Source organism: Anomaloglossus baeobatrachus, chromosome 3 (assembly GCF_048569485.1).
Source record: "Anomaloglossus baeobatrachus isolate aAnoBae1 chromosome 3, aAnoBae1.hap1, whole genome shotgun sequence".
Taxonomy (NCBI): domain Eukaryota; kingdom Metazoa; phylum Chordata; class Amphibia; order Anura; family Aromobatidae; genus Anomaloglossus; species Anomaloglossus baeobatrachus.
The window spans coordinates 466,476,028-466,495,738 of NC_134355.1; the positions used below are offsets into that span (position 1 = coordinate 466,476,028).

The 19,711-nt window shown below is 41.7% G+C and overlaps 1 protein-coding gene across 7 annotated transcripts in view; it reads right to left on the reverse strand.

Annotated features, from left to right (window-relative positions):
- ATP11B (ATPase phospholipid transporting 11B (putative)) overlaps positions 1-19,711 on the reverse strand; it is a 269,426-nt gene that overhangs the window by 18,299 nt on the left and 231,416 nt on the right. For 4 of the 7 annotated variants that reach the window (XM_075340573.1, XM_075340572.1, XM_075340574.1 and 1 more), the window contains exons 26-29: positions 16,215-16,280; positions 12,449-12,552; positions 10,787-10,952; positions 9,564-9,649 (exon numbers count right to left, since the gene is read on the reverse strand). In XM_075340573.1, coding sequence (XP_075196688.1) covers positions 9,564-9,649; positions 10,787-10,952; positions 12,449-12,552; positions 16,215-16,280 — 422 coding nt within the window. The remainder of the gene's footprint in view (positions 1-9,563; positions 9,650-10,786; positions 10,953-12,448; positions 12,553-16,214; positions 16,281-19,711) is intronic. The other 3 variants (XM_075340576.1, XM_075340575.1, XM_075340578.1) reach the window with 1 other exon arrangement.

Genomic DNA, 19,711 nt, shown 5'->3' on the forward strand with positions numbered 1-19,711 from the left:
GAGAGAGGAGAGAGAAGAGAGAAGAGAAGAGGAGAGAGAAGAGAGAGAAGAGAGAAGAGAAGAGAGAAAAGAGAGAAGAGAGAGGAGAGAGAAGAGAGAGAAGAGAGGAGAAGAGAGAGAAGAGAGCGAAGAGAGAAGAGAGAGAAGAGAGAAGAGAGCGAAGAGAGCGAAGAGAAGAGAGCGAAGAGAAGAAAGAGAAGAGAGAAGAGAGAAGAGAGGAGAGTAGAGAGAAGAGAGGAGAGCAGAGAGAGAAGAGAGGAGAGAAGAGAGAGAGGAGAGAAGAGAGAAGAGAGAGAAGAGAGAAGAGAGAAGAAAAGAGAGAGAAGAGAGAGCGAAGAGAATAAAGAGAGAGAAGAAAGAGAGAGAAGAGAAGAGAAAAAAAAAAATTCCGGATCGTGCACCCGGAATCCCGCGTCCGGGTCGGACTCAGATCTGCCGATCAAACTGTGCGGATCCGGATTTTGCCGGTCCAGATCTGCTCAACACTACTAATGATGAATTCCTCATGACGGGGTTGGAGAAGAATCAAACCATTGCTACAAGAGTTCCCCAGAGATAAAACTTGATCACTGGGGTTTCAGGAGCCAGACAGTCTTTGATCTGTCACTACGTTTTTGCCACTGCCAATATAGGAGCAGAGACCCCGATTCCAGCGATGTGTCATTTAGTGTGTTGCTTGCTGTAGTTTTGATAACATTACTGTTTGAAACAGCAGGAAAATAGGACTGAGGACTAGTAAACCTTCCCATGAAGTCCAACCCCGCCCCCAACACTTGATTGGCTGCTTTCTATATACACTGCGCATGGGCAGAAAGCAGACAATCAGTGATGTGGGCGGGGTTATAAAGCGCTCACTCTCAGGGAAGTGGTAGATCTGCAGCAGATGAAAGTGATTTTATCACAATTGCAGAAACCAGTAAAGTGAATGACATCACTGGAATCAGGGACTCTACTTCTACATCATGCTGTTCTCAGGTAAAAAAAAAAAAATCCTGGTGACGAATTCCCTTTAAGCTTACTGTTTCTATGTAAAGATATGCCACTAGGTATTTATATTCACTGGGGCACCAAAGACTCAATGTGGATAGAAGTTGTGGACCACAACCAAGTGCAGACCTAAACCTCCATTGGTGCTATATTTAAAGAACGGTGTGAAACATGTAGAGTACTTTTATTTTGATGGTCTTACCAAGAATGTGAATAAACTGAAGTTTTAAAGGGTAACCATCATTCTGATTTTTATTTAATAAATCAATAGCACACATGACAATAAGCAACTCTGTAAAATTTCTTACTAAAGAAGGCCCCTCACCTCGGACTAGTCAAATGGGACACAGTCATAGGAGCGGATTCCTTAATATGCTTATACCAGAAATCTGGCGCAAACACCTTAAGCTGAAATATTTATTAGGCACCTTGGAAGCTGTGCAATAATATTGTGACTTGTACTGTTTACTTGCCGGTCCTGAACAGCTATGTGGCTAATCTAGCGACCGTGCACGCTGGGTATCAATCAGGTCAGTGTACTCCAGCAAGCGCTTATTAAGACTCACATGTACTCTGACAGCCTTTATGAATTGCCCCCAAATTGTCGAAGTCATGCTGGCCATAGTTCGGGCAGCATGAATCTGATAATAGGTTCCCTATAACCCTGTAAAGTGAAGAGCATTCTATTGGTCCCAGGGCTCAAAAACCTTCACTGCACTAGAAATTACGGAAATAGCGGAGTTGATATTGACAAAAAAACAAAACCCTAAAACTTCAGGGTTCTTAATTTACTAGCTAGTATCTAAAAACATTAATAGGGGTGCCCACAGTACGGGTGTTGTCTAATAGTCCAATAATATTTTACTCGGGGGGCGCATAGGGGTTAACACAGATACTCCTCACCTCCGGTGTGGGCGGCTCCAGCAGTGTTGGCATTGGTTCATAACGTCACAGGACCCCTGAGGTCACTCAGCAGCTACTTCATGCCCCCATCGTTCAGACTAACCAGACATCCAGAGGAATTGAGCGCAGGGGCTGCTCTCTGACTTTCTCCAGAGGTTGGATTTGTCCGAAGGAGATGACAGTAAAGTGGCCGCTGATTGGCCACAGCTATTATGTCACACAAGCCCTGGGAGAACCAGTGCTGCTGGAATGGTGCTCGCAGCGGAGGTCAGTATAGGTGTTAATCCAACCATCGTCACCAGTGAGCACACATTACCCACTAGATCATAAGCAAGGATAGCAAAAATCAGCTCTACAGTGACTAGATCAAACCAAATAATGGGGGATATTCTTAGTCACACCCAAATGTTTATTATTTGATCCCCGTTTGAGCATAAAATGCTACACGAAACATAATTTGATACTGAAATTGCAGAGTACAATATTGTAGGCTAAATATCAAGCAAAGCTTATAATATTCACAAATATTTAGTACCTAGCACTGGTTATGGATTCATTTTGGAATAATACACTAATATAATGGGGATTTCCTACAGCCGTAAGTGTTGACACTGCATGCTTTAATATTATTCTTAATTACAGCACTTGATAAGGAGAAACCTTGGTAATGTTAAAGGGACACGGTCAGCACAAAATGACTGTTCAAACTTAGCTAAGGTCAGTACACCCTTGGATCAAACAGTTCAGTGCATCTTTCCATCTATCTCTGTCCTCCTCAGGATCTATGAAGCCAGAGCTGTCAATCAAGTAAGAAGATGAGAAGACAGCAAGTAGGTAGTACGATGCACTGAACTTTTTGGCCAATGGTTCACAAAGCGCCTGTGACTCCCCTTAAGGTGATGTAGAGCAGACGTAGTCCATTAGAAAAATGCTGTTCTGCATTGCCAATTAGGACCTAATAAGAATTGAGCGTCTTTCTAGTGGCATAGGGTCAATTTAATAGTCTGATATCATTGGAATCCATAAACTGATAAACTTTCCAGGACCTGAATGCAACTGTGCACTGTCAGAGGGCAAAGACATTATTTAGACAGAGGGATTTCTATCGGGCTTACTCTGCATTTCATTACAAGGCTGCAAGTGAAAGCCTGTCTGAAGAGAGTTTCCTTAGGCTGTTTTCACACATCCGGTAGGTGCAGAGCCGGCCAGTCCGGCTCTAAAACCGATATGACGGATGCAGCGAAAAAGCCGCATCCTTTGAATAAGTTTTTTAAATGTGGCCCGTCCGGTTTTTGCTGCTTGCGGCATGCTACTGAGCATGCGCAGTGGCAAAAACCGCATGTGGCGGCCGGATGCGGTTTTTGCCGCATCGCGCCGCATCCGGCGTCCATAGACATGCATTGAAAAATGCGCCGCATTGGCTGGACGCGGCGCGATGCGTTTTTTTTGCCACACAAAAAAACGTGCCAGGCAACGTTCCATCCGGCCGCCGCATCGGCTAAATCTGCCGCATGCGGCAAAAAACGGACGGAACGCAAGCCCATGCGGCACAATGTGGCACTAATTAAAGTCTATGCAGGAAAACCGCAACCGGCAGCAAAAAAAACGGTTGCGTTTTTCCTGCAAAGTGCCGGATTGTGCCGCAGAGGAAAAACCGGAGGTGTGAAAGCAGCCTTATTTTCCAGATGGATTCATGCTGTCATTTTCATTTCTAACAGCCAAGTAAATGATTGTATTGCAGAACTTTTTAAACCTAGCAAAGGCGCTGTGGAGCACTACAGAGCCTCATTAGTGTGTACTCACTGTTCTACAGCCATTGATAATACAGATATTTTCTGTATGTATAGATTTATACACATGAAAAAACATTGCAGTTCAAATCCTTTTCTTTTTCCTACATTTTTTTCAGGAAAAAAACGGCTTTGTAACTTTAAAAGCGTTTGGTGACTTCCAACCCACTAATCTAATATTTTATGATCACTGCTAAGTAGAGGGCAATTTCATAAGGATATTACGGTTTTGTAAGCTGCACTATGAAAAGGAACTTGTCAGTTGATTCATGCCGCCCAAACCATGGAAAGCATGAATCAGAGAGAGCATGGCTGTATGATAAAAAACGTAGACTGAATACCACAAGGTGAGACGAGACTAGTCCTAGACTCCCTTTCTTCCCATTCCACGTGATTGATAAGACTCTACTGTAGAACAAGACATGACAATCTTAAGCGATGCAGGAAAAACCAGCAAGTTCCACGTCGGACTTAGGGGTACTTTGCACACTACGACATCGCAAGCCGATGGTAGTGATGCAGAGCGCGATAGTCCCCGCCCCCCGTCGCAGCTGCGATATCTTGTGATAGCTGCCGTAGCGAACATTATCGCTACGTCAGCTTCACATGCACTCACCTGCCCTGCGACGTCGCTCTGGCCGGCGAACCGCCTCCTTCCTAAGGGGGCGGGTCGTGCGGTGTCACAGCGACGTCACACGGCAGGCGGCCAATAGAAGAAGAGGGGGGGGGATTAGCGGGACAAACATCCCGCCCACCTCTGTCCTTCCTCATTGGAGCCGGAACGCAGGTAAGGCGATGTTCCTCGCTCCTGCGGTTTCTCACAGAGCGATGTGTGCTGCCGCAGGAAGACCGACGCTACACCGATCATATGATTTCGACGCTTTTGCGCTCGTTAATCGTAGTAAAAACTATTCACATACTCCGATGTCGACAGCGACACCGGATGTGCGTCACTTTCGATTTCGCACCTGCGATGTTGTAGTGTGCAAAGTACCCTTAGTCTAATCTCTGGCTTCGGTACCCAGCCAGATCGCTTAACTGTTTTCTCTGCAACATTTCAGAGAAAGACATACCTTGCTGCAATTAAGGCATGGTTTAGGCAGCATTAATCTAGTGACAATAAGTAGACAAAGTACTCCGGCACTCACAAATGTCCCAGTAAGAAAACCCACAAGATAAAAATTGTGTTCAATTTTTGTTTTTATTCTGTGTGATAATTATGACAAAGTCCGAAAAACAAGTCTGATGTTTCGGCCCCTGGCCTTTATCATAAGTCGGACTATCAGATGGACCAACAGAGAAGGTAAGAAATGGGGATTGGTTCACAAGAGTATCAGTCGAGCCTGCAATAGGTCAGTGAAGGTATATGTTTTAATCCAACGGGGAGGAGCCGGGGATTCTAATGCCTTAATGTTCAATGGGTACTGGTGCCCAAGATGTCTGGATAAGTAATCATCACATAGCAATAGTAATGGAAAATGTCTTATTATAAATCCGTTATGTACAGGGAATTGGGTAACAAGAATCCTATTAGTAAAGCAGCATGTGACAGCTGAAGGGAGAAATCAGTCCCAGGAAATGAGGTCTTCTCTGTTGGTCCATCTGATAGTCCGGCTTTTGATAAAGGCCAGGGGCCGAAACGTCAGACTTGTTTTTCGGACTTTGTCATAATTATCACACAGAATAAAAACAAAAATTGAACACAATTTTTTTCTTGTTGGTTTTCTTACTGGGACATTTGTGAGTGCCGGAGTACTTTGTCTACTTATTGTTTATTAATTTCTCCTGAGCACCTTATTGGTGATGCGAGGTTATATGTATTGATCTTAATCTAGTGACAGGCTCCCCTTGACGGGGTTTAACAGTCTATAACTGGAGGTGAAACTTCAAAGGACTCTTAAGCTTGCATTTCCCCGATAAAGGGTTATTACCAAGATCCTATCCCAATCTGTAGTAGGAGTAATAATAATATTAGCAAATACCTCCAATCAGAAATGTAGTATAGTTCTCCTGATATAGACATGTCTCTTACATCATGTGCAGGGCATTGCAGCTTCGGTATGCATGGTTATGACCACTCAAATAGTGACAGGTACTTAGGTGCTCGTGGTCTTAGGCTATGTTCACACACTGCATTTTTTACCTGCGTTTTTGGTGCGTTTTTGCTGCAGAAATTTGAGAAATTCTTGTTACCTTTCTGCAGACATTCCCCAGCCAAACCTATGGCAAAAAAAATTAGCTGTGCGCACACTGCGGTTTTTTTTTTCGAAAATCTACTGAAAGAATTTTCTTAAGAAAAAGAATGAGCATGTCACTTCTTTTCTGCAGCTAACTGCGTTAGTTACCATAGATAATGGCACAATAACGCAGGGAGCAACCAGCGGTAAAAACGCACCGAAAACGCATCAAAAAACACACCAAATCGCGGTAAAAACGCAGGTGCGTTTTTGGTGCGTTTTTTAACGCAGGTGCGCTAATCCTTCACTCTCAAGAAATTTTCTTAAGAAATTTCTTAAGAAAAATCCTTTTTCTAGTATGGACATAGCTTAGGTATCAATGGTTAAGGCTAAAATGCCTGCACATGAGACAACAGACATGGATATATCAGGAGAACTATACTACTTTTCTAACTGGAGGTATTTGCTAATATTACAGCTATGACATATTGGAATAGGATCTTGGAGATGGGAATAACCCTTTAAGTTTTGTTAAAAATAAATCACACCAATTTAAAGGGATAGTGCCACAAAGTGAATTTGTTATGGTTATCTAATAGAATATAAATAGAAATACTGATAAGAATAAATGTCTATGTTTCCATGTGATCCCTCGCAATTGTGAGTGGATTATTCTACACGTGATGCTGCCTTCCTACAAATTCTTAGTTCTGCGTCATGTGGGCAATATTACTGTTACAGCACATGAGCAAGAACAGCAAAATGCAGACACTAGGAAGCATAAGCGGATCTACTAAACAAACCTATTACATGATCACTAGTAAAGCAAATAACTTTAAAACTACAAGGAGCAACAATACTTGGAAAAGCCAGCCTGGGACAATGCCTAAAATGTCTAGTCTGAGGCAACTTGCCACTGGCTTCTCCCCACCCTTATCATTGTGACTAATAGGAAGGGACATGTTGGTCAACTGATCCAGGTCATGGAGAAGCCACCGGGGACATGCCTCAGACTAGTTAGCTGAGACACATGGTCCCTGGCCGGCTTTTCAAAGTATGTTTCCTCTGACATGTGGCAACTGACTGAAGTAGAGCAGTCAGTATCTGGTTATGCTACCGGTGGTTTGGGCAGCATGATGACAGGTGCCCTTTAAACAGTGACAATTTATCACTACTTCACCTGTGTACACCAGTACAATGGATATGAAACAAAGCCATAAAGATGTAACTGAAGAGTAGACTTTCAGCTTTACTTCAGAGGATTTCAACAAATCCATTGTTTGAAATATTACCTCTTAACATAGTTCTTGCACTTTTTACAGGCTGTGGACATAATGGATGATTGACTAATAAGCGATTTCATCTGCCAATATGGCCTGTTACATTAGTAACAATATGAATATTTCAATGCAACCTCTCCCCCCACCGTCCACTTATTAGAAAGATAAACTTTAGAAGTGGCCAAATGAACAATCCGGTACATTCTTAAAAAGAACTGGTGAGCTCCTTACGTCCAGAAGATATCAACAACCACAGAAGAAAACTAAAATGGATGGTCACAGAATTCTTGAAGTAGTAAAGAAAGACTCCTTCGCTACATCTAGCAAAGTCAACAACACCCAGGGAGGTTTGCTTCAGGAATGTAAATATAGAGGGTGTAAGTCAAGAGGCAAACCACTGGTGGCACAGGTCTGCTGCCAGGTCGTCCAGCATATGCATGAGCTCTGTGCGACTGCTAGATCTGCAGCAGAGAAGACATTGATTTATCAATATGACAGCAAGCAGCTCAGTAAGTGACACATCAATGGAATCAGGGTCTCTGTCTCTACATTATGCTGATCTCAGATAAGGTACCAAAAACCTGGTGACAGATTCCCTTTAAGAGGTTAAAAAGTAGCACACAAGGATTTTTGGTTTTGCTCATAAAATGCTACCTCATCAACAAAATTCCAGCAGTATAATTTGTTTCATCCCAGCTCACTTACATCAATGCATATTGCCTTCATTGTAGAGCCAGTTGGGTCATGTGATCTCCCGTCTGACAGCGAGTCCAGCACACGTTCTTCTGTCTAGACAGGAAGTCACTCTCTGACTTCCTGAGAACTGCATAAATACATCTTGTCCAATCAAATTCCTACTAGTAGGTCTCAATCCATACAATGATTAGCTGCAGAGATATAAACCTCCCGTCTCCAGTGTAATTCTCTGAGATGCCCCTTCTCACAGATAAAAGATGACAGGTGAGGGGACAGGCGAGAGAGGAGCTGAACCACAAAGGATGTTCTGAGACTTTGTATCACAAAACAGTAATTCTATGTCACTGATCTATCACTAGTAACCATTAGATAAAAGCAAAAGCACTTTGATGAGACTCTGCCCCTTCTACAAAGCCATACACATTATGGGAAATATAATCTTCAATTGGGGAGCCATATCAGAAAGGAAAAGGTACCAAGACAGCAGGCTACCCAGAAATATGTAATAAGTGTGCACAAGGCATACAAAACCTGCCCAATAACATTTACTAATCGCCTATGCTACACTACATGAGAAGAAATAAATTGTGAAAGGCAATAAAAGAGATGAAAAGGCACTCACCAATGAAGCTGTACAAAAATCCTTTATTAGAAAGCGGGTTACGGATGAGGGCATCAGGGGAGGGAAAACCACACAAACATCCCGGGCAACGGCCATTTCGTGCCCTCTCGGGGTGCTTCCACGGGTCCCGTAGAAGCACCCAGAGAGGGCGCGAAACGGCCGTTGTCTGGCATGTTTGTGTATTTTTCCTTCCCCTGATGCCCTGATCCGAAACCTGTTTTCTAATAAAGGATTTTTGTACAGCTTCACCGATGCCTTTTCATCTTTTTTTATTGCCATATGCATGTGTTTTTGCTTTAAAAGTGCACCACGGTGGGGTTTTTTTTTTTTTGCCTGGCTGCTGAAGGTATTAACCATCTGTGAACTGTGGTATTTGATGCCTTTGAATTTGTGATGGTTTAACGGAGCCTCCAGTGATATGGTTTGAACAGTACCCAGCATTTTCTTCTTTGAACCTTCTGAATAAATTGTGAATGATTACTCACATCTTGATGGCTTTATTTCATATCTATTGTATTGGTGTACAGAGGTGAAATAAGGAACAAGTGGATCCCCCCACAAATATTACTACTATTTAACGGGCAGTTTAAAGTTATTTAGTCACACATCGTAGATTTCCCACAGTAAGTGGGGAAAAAAACGCAGTCAAAATATTTTTGTTGGTTTATAAAAAAAAAAAAAAAAAATTAAATAAAATGCCGCATAATAATAAATAAAGCTGGAATACAAGCATATTAGTCTGCCTTTCGCAGCCTGGAATAATCTAGCATGCTCTAAATTTAGGCAGCACTTTTAATTGTATGTTTCTCGTTCCACAAGAAGCAGTCACGTCATGCTGAGGGCTGAGGAAAGTAACAAAACAAGCGCACATGGGTCTGTTATCAGCGTGTCATGCCAGGGATCTGAACGCACGACATGCAGCCCTACTGCAGGCTCTGCGACCTGCTAAAATGAAGGGGAAAATAGATAAAAGCGCAAAATAAACAGCTGGCAGCTCTGGCTGCTAACATAATCATACCCATGCCTCGCACCATCTAAGTGCTGGTTAGTGGAGCCTCAACATGCAAAAAGAAAAGAAAGTGGATGAGGAGCCGCCCTCCTACTCTACCTAATTTTGCTCAGCTGATTCCTTGCCCGTGACAGAGGCTGCAGGGCGATGAATTCGTCACTTAATGTAACTCTGTTGGGATACATCTACAGGTGGACAGAAAAGGTATGGAACACACAGCACGTCAATAAGAAAAAGGCATTTTGAAATATGGGAGAGGAATTGCATTAAGTTTAAAGGTAATCATAACACAGAAATAAGACATCACAATGCACAAACAGAACAAGGAGCTGAAATGGCAGCTATTGCCTTCAGGAAATGCTATAGCAAGGCCGTCAGTGATCCAATACAACCCAATGCACCTCGCGTAGAAACACAAAGGAAGAGATGGGGAGTTCCAGGTAATCCAGCGCTTCCGATCAGAGAGTAAACCTTCAAGTCTTGTAGAACACGAAAACCAGGCCATATGTGTATATATATAGACAAATGACACTTGTACACTTAGAAAGTTTATTCCGTTTAATTACCGACACTTATAGGCTTGTTCTGAACTAAAATTAATGTGATATGAACACGTAACAGACTGAATAAAAATACTTTCGGAAACTGATTTAAGATCATGCTGGACATTCACATTTACAAGCAGTGAAGAAATAGTAGAAGAAGCTGCCACTTGGAGCATTACAGCTCAGAGAATCCAGCAGAAGGCATGTCTCCAATACGTACACGTCATGGTCTAGAGCTACTAACGAGCTGCATAATTACAGTGCAATTACAGTAGAAAAATAGAAGTCAATTTGTGACCGTAGCAAACTCAGGCACTTACAAAAGTATACTTCATTTTGCAATAGCAATAAATGCAGACACTGAGGCCCCGTTTCCATTTACTTGGATCCAAAAATGCTCATAGTTGCATTTTTTGGGGGGATCCAGCTTCTAGTTTCTGAAGTAGAAACGATTATATTTATAATAAAAGAAGGCGGATGACAATGGAACCAGCTCTGACAACACTGGAGGACCAGGGAAAGTGATCCTGATGAAACTGGTAAGTGGAAGCGGGGCCTCACAAATCATTGTCTGATAGATCTATTCCTAGGCACAATCTGTAGCCATTTTGGTACTGACAGTTTTTTGGCTAATCTCGGAACATGACATATTCTAGATATTTCAATACAGGGCTACAGGCCTTGCATTCACATCTGTAATAGAAGTGTTAACACCAACATCCATTAATAAAACCTCTCTGAAAAGAAAGTCTGATGGCCATGTACAGTTCTTGATACCTGTGCCTTCTCTGTACTCGTGGGATAAAGGTGTCTATAGACCACTTTCTTTAGGACGTCAAGAAACAAACAAGCTGTGGTGATGATGATAATGGCAAACCATGCAGACCCACTGGAAAGCAGCTGGACAAATACAAAGTACATGTCCTGGGTGTGTAAAAATGGCCTAGAGAGAAAAAGAAAAGAATGATATATTACATAGTACTATTAAAAATCTACCAGTCATGAGCGAGCACTACCATGCCTGGTACTTGGGTGTAACTTGACTACCCGAGTAAAAAGGAAGTCAATGGGGGACTCTAACTTTTTTTTCTGGGAAATCTTCTGGAGAAATTCTCGAGTCCCTCATTGACTTCCATTATACTCGGGCTTTCAAGTCATGTCCATCCGAGCATCCAACTGCTTGTTACGAGTACCCAAGTACAGTAGTGATCGCAGATCACTAAAATTTAATTCTCCATCCATGCAAAACACACACCCCTGAACTGAAATGTTATGGAAATTTATACGGTGATCCACAATATATAACGCGATATACAATAGCAGTTACATTACAATACATTATCAGGACACAGAGGGACCCAGAAACACTAATTGGCTTCTGAGAGTGCACTCTATACTGTATATACAAGCTAAGGACCGGCTTCCAGAATGGAATAAAAGAGTTAAGAGGGAAAGGTTACAGCTTACAAAAACACAAACTAATTGCACATGGGGACATAACTACAAAACACAACCAATCCAGAAAATAACTAAAAGTGAATTGTTTTGACCACTAAGGCTCAGTGAGGCACGGTGGCTCAGTGGTTAGCACTGCAGGCATGCAGCACTGGTGTCCTGGGTTCAAATCCCACCAAGGACACCATCTGCAAGGAGTTTGTATGTTCTACTTGGGTTTGCGTGGGTTTCTTCCAACACTCCAAAGACATACAGATAGGGAATGTGTTAGTGCCATCTAAAGATTATTATTATTATATTAATTATTATTATTAAGTTTACTGCTGCTAAAACTGATGGCTAAAATGTAATTATAGGCTAACCATATGTGAACCAGTAATTGTATAATGTCCCAAGCAGCATTTCTAAGATATCCATTGCGACCATGATGTGACCCCGGCAGATGTGATATCGTGATCAGCAGCTGCAGATATTGGAGGGCTTTCTCAGATATTGTCATCACATATGGATGATACACGGACCAGGGATTTGCGGTATGGGAGCAGCACAAGGTTTGTGAGTTCAGTACACATACAATTTAGTGTAAATTCATACTTAATCCATACTACAATGTATTTCCTGAAGAACACCTTCAATGAATAATGCTATAAAACCTAGTCTACAGTACACAAGTAAACATCCGCATTACAAAACGTCTGTTCAAGCAGCGGCTGGGCTGTGTAGTGCAGGGGGGATAGGTCCCTCACAGGGAGGACCCTGAGCAGGAGATCTCAACCTATAAGCTCAGTGGCTACATAGGACTTCTGAAAATTCACTTACTAAACCAAAAAAAGAGTCTGTGAGCTTATATTATATTTTTCAGTTACCATTTTCACAGCGGACCCTGGAGTCTCCCTTCTTTAGGTAACAGGCATGCTGTATTGTGATGTGACAAAGTTTTATATGTAATAATAAATGGCAGGTAAAGGGAGGTGCTGCTCTTACCAGATAATTCCACCATAAAACAGTGAAAAGATGAAATAAAATGCAATGGAACCCCAAGTGACAAAATGATTTATCCAGGTCCAGAACTGTGTTTCCAGGGCCATCTGGAAAGAAAAGCAATTGGTTGGTATTTACACATTAATATTAGGGCTGTACATAAAATGAGAAGCCATGCTGTAATTATTCTGCTTTACTTCTCCTGTATTGTTCTTAAAAAGAATTCGATTATGTTCACAAATGATATTAACCTATAAATATAGAGTTGATCTGCAGATTAATAGAGTTCCAAAAGGTGTCCAGCCGCCGGGAAGAAATCAACTTATTCCTCCTAGGAGCGCTGATGTGAGGCATAGAGGCACGCAGTGGACATGAACATGCTCTGTCACTTTCACAGTTCGCTCTGCAGCACGTGTTTGCAAATCGAGCGGTCAGTTAGTGACAGGGCGTGCTTCCAGCCACCACACATAGTACAGTGAGCGGTGACTGAAGCTTCTCCGGCACGCCTCTGTGCTGTAAATCAGCGCTCCTGGGAAAATTAAATATTATTTCCTCCCGGCAGTCGAGCTTTCAGTGCAGCAGACAGAGATTGGAATACTATTAACCTGCAGATTAACACAAGATTTCACAAGCCAAACTGTAAACATAATTGAATAGATTTTTAGATCTGATGAGACTGTTATACTTTTAACCACACAACATAAAATTGATACCTCTTTTTCTATAAGATACTATGATTATGGTGTCAAAGGAGAGGTTTGAGGGTTTGTTTTTTTCTGGGACTAGTTTTCATTGATACTATTTTGGAGTACATAAAACCTTTGATTGCTATATCTTGAAATTTTTCAGCAGTGGGATGAACAAAAAAAAATAGCAATGGATTGGTCTAGTCATATGCTTCTCCATCAAAATGTATATTATGGACAAAGATGCTAGTCAGTTTGTGAGGAAAGCTCCATTAATAAGAAGGAACGTGTCAACAGGTTTTTACCTTAGGAGCTGTGGCCACGACCAGTAATTTCTTATATACAGTATTCTAGAATACTGTATCCAAGAGCCCAGGCCGCTCTGTATAACATAAAAAACACCTTTACAATACTCACCTAGGGGGTGGTCCAGTCCGATGGGTGTTGCTACTCCTGGGTCCGTTGCCTCTTCTCTGCTGCGATAGCCTTATTCTCAACCCCGCCTGGATGGCGTGTCCTATGTCATCCACACAGGCCGGCATTGAACTCCTGTGTGAGGACAGATCAAAGAATTGTAGTGCGCATGTGCGGGCGATCTTTGACATTTCCTTGCGCCTGCACATTACAGTACTTTGCTCTGCCCTCAGCCAGGCAGATCAAAGTGCATGTGTGCAGGACCGCAATGCCGGCCTGTGTATACATTGCTGGCCAAAAGTATTGGCACCCCTGCAATTCTGTCAGATAATACTCTTTCTTCTTGAAAATGATTGCAATCACAAATTCTTTGGTATTATTATCTTCATTTATTTTACTTGTAATGAAATAACACAAAAGAGAATTAAACAAAAATCAAATCATTGATCATTTCACACAAAACTCCAAAAATGGGCCAGACAAAAGTATTGGCACCCTTAGCCTAATACTTGGTTGCACAACCTTTAGCCAAAATAACTGCGAACAACCGCTTCCGGTAACCATCAAGGAGTTTCTTACAATGCTCTGCTGGAATTTTAGACCATTCTTCTTTGGCAAACTGCTCCAGGTCCCTGAGATTTGAAGGGTGCCTTCTCCAAACTGCCATTTTGAGATCTCTCCACAGGTGTTCTATGGGATTCAGGTCTGGACTCATTGCTGGCCACTTTAGTATTCTCCAGTGCTTTCTATCAAACCATTTTCTAGTGCTTTTTGAAGTGTGTTTTGGGTCATTGTCCTGCTGGAAGACCCATGACCTCTGAGGGAGACCCAGCTTTCTCACACTGGGCCCTACATTATGCTGCAAAATTTGTTGGTAGTCTTCAGACTTCATAATGCCATGCACACGGTCAAGCAATCCAGTGCCAGAGGCAGCAAATCAACCCCAAAACATCAGGGAACCTCCACCATGTTTGACTGTAGGGACCGTGTTCTTTTCTTTGAATGCCTCCTTTTTTTTTCCTGTAAACTCTATGTTGATGGCTTTTCCCAAAAAGCTCTACTTTTGTCTCATCTGACCAGAGAACATTCTTCCAAAACGTTTTAAGCTTTCTCAGGGAAGTTTTGGCAAACTCCAGCCTAGCTTTTTTATGTTTCGGGGTAAGAAGTGGGGTCTTCCTGGGTATCCTACCATACAGTCCCTTTTCATTCAGACGCCGACAGATAGTACGGGTTGACACTGTTGTACCCTCGGACTGCAGGACAGCTTGAACTTGTTTGGATGTTAGTCGAGGTTCTTTATCCACCATCCGCACAATCTTGCGTTAAAATCTCTAAATTTTTCTTTTCCTTCCACATCTAGGGAGGTTAGACACAGTGCCATGGGCTTTAAACATCTTGATGACACTGCGCACCGTAGACACAGGAACTTTCAGGTCTTTGGAGATGGACTTGTAGCCTTGAGATTGCTCATGCTTCCTCACAATTTGGATTCTCAAGTCCTCAGACAGTTCTTTGGTCTTCTTTCTTTTCTCCATGCTCAATGTGGTACACACAAGGACACAGGACAGAGGTTGAGTCAACTTTAATCCATGTCAACTGGCTGCAAGTGCGATTTAGTTCTTGCCAACACCTGTTAGGTGCCACAGGTAAGTTACAGGTGCTGTTAATTACACAAATTAGAGAAGCATCACATGATTTTTCAAACCGTGCCAATACTTTTGTCCCTTTTTTATGTTTGGTCTGGAATTATATCCAATTTGGCTTTATGACAAATTTTTTTTTGTTTCATTGAAGACAAATTAAATGAAGATAACAATACCAAAGAATTTGTGATTGCAATCATTTTCAGGAAGAAACTGAGTATTCTCTGACAGAATTGCAGGGGTGCCAATACTTTTGGCCAGCACTGTAGGAGGTAGGACGTGTCATCCACAATGCGCTGAGAAGGAGGAGGATGGTGATCGCAGCAGAGAAGAGGCGTTGGACATGCAACACCCATCGGACTGGTTCGTCCCCTACGTATTATAAAATGTGTTTTTTACGTTCTACGGAGCGGCCTGGGCTCTTATATACAGTATTCTCTAATGCTGTATGTAAGAGCTTACCGGTGGTGGCCGCAGCTCATAAGGGAGAAACCTGGTGACAGGTTCTTTTTAAAGTGACAAGCCACTTTAATCTAATCTGTTAAATGAAGTGTGTGAATTTTCAACTAATCGTATTGTTTACAATGATTGTAGTATAAAAGAAATGCTGCAAATAATTTGGTAAAGAAAAATAAATGGCTTTGTGTCTGTAGTAGCTCAATCTTTGTATGTGTATCCAAGATTACAGACTACAAAAAAACCATGGTAATCTGATCTGACACAATGCCAATTCTTTCTGAACTGATGTAGTAAAACAAGAAATCTATATAAACAAAAATTTGCAATTTTAAGTCATACGAATGTCTGGAGAACAGATAAGATACACGCAGACTGGAAATATACCCCAAACAACTACATTGTTTATCTTTTGTTTAAGTGTGAATGGCAAGAAAAATATGTATACAGGCAATGTGCATAAATGATAAGTAACCCAGTATTTTATGCACATTTGTATTTTTAAAATCTTGTTCCGAAGAGTATAACAATCTCATTTGTATAAGAAGACATTTCATGTGTGAGGCTCACCTTCATTGTAACGGTTAAAACCATAACTGTAAACACCAAAGTGCCAAACGTCCAGTTCCCAAACATCTAAAGAAGAAAGGAAGACAGTATTACATTAGTATAAATGCATGACTATGCAAATAGCAGCTCAATGACCAAATACCCATGTCTTTAAAGCAAATATACCTAATCATATGGCCAGTGTCCAATGATAAAACAAACAAATCTGAAGTTAAAATTTAGTCCTCTCACATCTGTTACTTTACCTACACTCAACATTGAAATTGCGACACCAAGAGGGGGAAAGGTGCGGACATATGAAAACAGCATGTGAAGACATAGAAATGACAGGTAAATGATGAAAAATAGAAATAGAATTTTCAAAACATCTTGATTTATTCAGCAAACACCCACACGTACACACCTTGCCTGCTAATAAAATGGATATATGAGGATTGAGTGAAAAGTATTGCCTCCACCTTCATAACTTGGCTTTCAATGGGAATATTTTAATAAATCAAACACAGAAATAATCCTTAGAATGTGCTATTTAATTACATAGTCACTTTTCCACATAATCACCAGACAATTGGATACACTCTCATCAACAAAGAACAAGTTTCCTGAAGCCATCACGAAAGAAGTTGACACCGTTTCCGCGACCAGCCATTATGCCCGCAATTTCTCTCGGAGTGATACGGCAATTATCCTGAATCTGTCTGTTAACGTTTTGCATGTGTAACTCAGTGGTTGCTGTCACAGGACGTCCAATTCTTTCTTTGTCACGCAAGTCTGACGTTCCCACCTCAACATCTTTAAACTTACTGCCCCAACAATGCACTATGCTCACATCAACACAATCACTATACACGACTTACATTCTCTGATGAATTTCCTTTGGGGTGACAGCTTCTGCTGTCAAGAGTTCAATGACGGCAAGTTGCTTAAATCGCACTGACCGGCCGTCTACACAGGGTTCCATTCTATACACTGTAACAACACAACCATTCATTGCTAAGGCTTCCCGCCAACTGGAGCTGTAGAGGAGTCTACCGAACAGTCCAGTACCTGCCGCATACCAGAGATGCAAAGGTGGAGACATTATTTGCTGATTCTGTTTGTGAGGTAAAACCTTTCCCTGCTTGTTTTTAAAATACTGTTTTACCTCAAAGAAAGAATTATTGGCAATCCCGTGCTGTAAAGTCAACTTATTTTTTATTCTAAGCTCTAAAATGTACTTTGTTCATGGGAAAACCCCCTCAAGGCATTACAGAGTTTTTGCTTAACTATCGTTGTTCCACAATCTATTGCATAAAATTAACTCTGGAGGGAAATCCTCTTTAAAAAGCCAGTGAGGGTAGCTCCCTTTGTAATTGTGACCAATGATGATCCAGATGTGGTCAATGGGAGACAAGTCTGAAGATATCACAGGCCATGGTAGCACATTTAGGATATTGAGGCGGTTCACAGTATAATAAGCAACATATGGCCTGGTGTTATGTTGAAAAACCGCTAATGCGACATTTAGGAGAAATGGCTGTACCAATAGGTTCCACCACCAAATAAACGTTATACATAGGCTGAAAAAGAGAGTTAGGTCCATCAAGTTCAACCTTTCTCCATGGTTATACATTCTTTGTCATTAAATTATCTGCACCCCACAATGCCACTGTTGATGAGGAAAGCATCCAGTTATTTTTTAAAAGCCGTTATGGTGTCTGTCATTACTACCTCTTGTGGTACGGTATTCCATAGTTTGACTGCTGGGATCGCTTTTCTTCCACTCTCAGTAAGTGCCCCCTGGTCCTTAGTATTGTCTTTGTAAGGAATGTTATGTGTCAGTCCTTTGTATTGACCACACACTTATTTATACATATAAGTGATATCTCCTCCGAGATGTACCACCTAGCACTTAGTGTACCTGGAATAAAGTCTAAAAGGGTTCAGCTACTTTACATTAGGCCACCCACTACCACAATCACAAGTAGTATAGGTGAAATATTGCCTATGTGGTATCCAGATGGAGATCGGAGGCTGGAATAAAGCAATTTAGGCTGGAACAGGGATCTAGCCTCTTCAGCGATGAGTCTCACTTTTGACTTGGGCACAATAATAACCGGAGATTGGCCTGGAGATCACATGGGCAACACCAGGAAAAAGCCTTCATGAGGGAGCCACAACTATTCTTCATTCCAGGTACACCAACTTAGTGTTACATTGATTTGGTGGATGAACCAATGGTACAGCCAATTCTCCAAAGTGTCCCAGAAGAAACTTTTCAACATGTGAACACCAGACCGCATATTGCTTGTGCTACGGTGAGCAACCCGTGTAGCCAAAAAGTGCTACCACGGCCTTCAGCGTCTCTGGACTAGTATCACATCAAGCACATCTGGGATGTCACTGCTTGGTAATTACAAAGAGCGCTGCCAACAGTTTAGTGTGATGCATGCCCAAGTGCAAGCAGTGAGGCAGAGCTCTGCCCAGAATTCCTCAGACGACTAATAACATCATTGATAGCAGCGAAGGTGTGAAAGCCTGGGTAGTTCTGCGTATTCTCGATACTGAATAAACTGAAAGGTTTTGAAAATATTGTTCCTATTCTTTAAATTGATTTTACTTGCTGATATAATATCATTAAAGGGAATCTTAAGCAAGTTTTTGACAAATAGTTGGAAGACAGCAGAAAATTGTGCCTGAAACACAGATTTCAAACATGTGTAATTTAGTAAGCTGGGTGCTGTTTACTTATAATGAAGATTTAATCACTAGGACATTATCATTGCTGGGGCAAGCTGCCTCATGCACAGTTGTCTGATCACACCCCCTCTTGTGATAAGATAAGCAGGTCACAGTCTACAGACAATCTATATAGAGAGCCTGATGTGGGCGTAGTTAGCATTCTGAGCTCTTCTACGTGCTGCACCTAAGAACGCTTGACTACACACAACTTCACCCAGTAAACTAAATGATGCATCACTAGAATCAGGTTCTCTTTTCCGACATTACGTTGCTCTCAGATGAGATCGCAAAAACCTGGTGACAGATTCCAGTTAATTGCACAGCACTTTACAGACATTATCATCACTGTCTCCATTGGGGCTCACAATCTAAAATTTCCCATCACTGTCTTTGAAGTGTGGGAGGAAAGCCATGCAAACACGGATGGAATATATAAACTCCTTGTATATGTTGTCCTGGTGGGATTTGAACTCAGGACCCAGCGCTGCAAATCTGGAGTGCTAAACACTGTGCTGCCCATCATTAACATACAAGTAACGTTTTTAATTAATCCAGTGATTTCCATACCTCCATGACTTTTCCTTCTGGGTAAGGCAATTTCAATGTTAAAGGGAACATGTTACTAGATTTTTCATGTATAAAAGAAAATTAAAACCATCAGCAGTGCCTGTGCTGCAATCTATAAAGGTACATTTTATCCCCTTACTCCCCCTGTTTTTCCCCCATATGCCTTTTGAAAATCTCCTGCGCGGTTTGTAAATCTTTCAGTCCGGTCA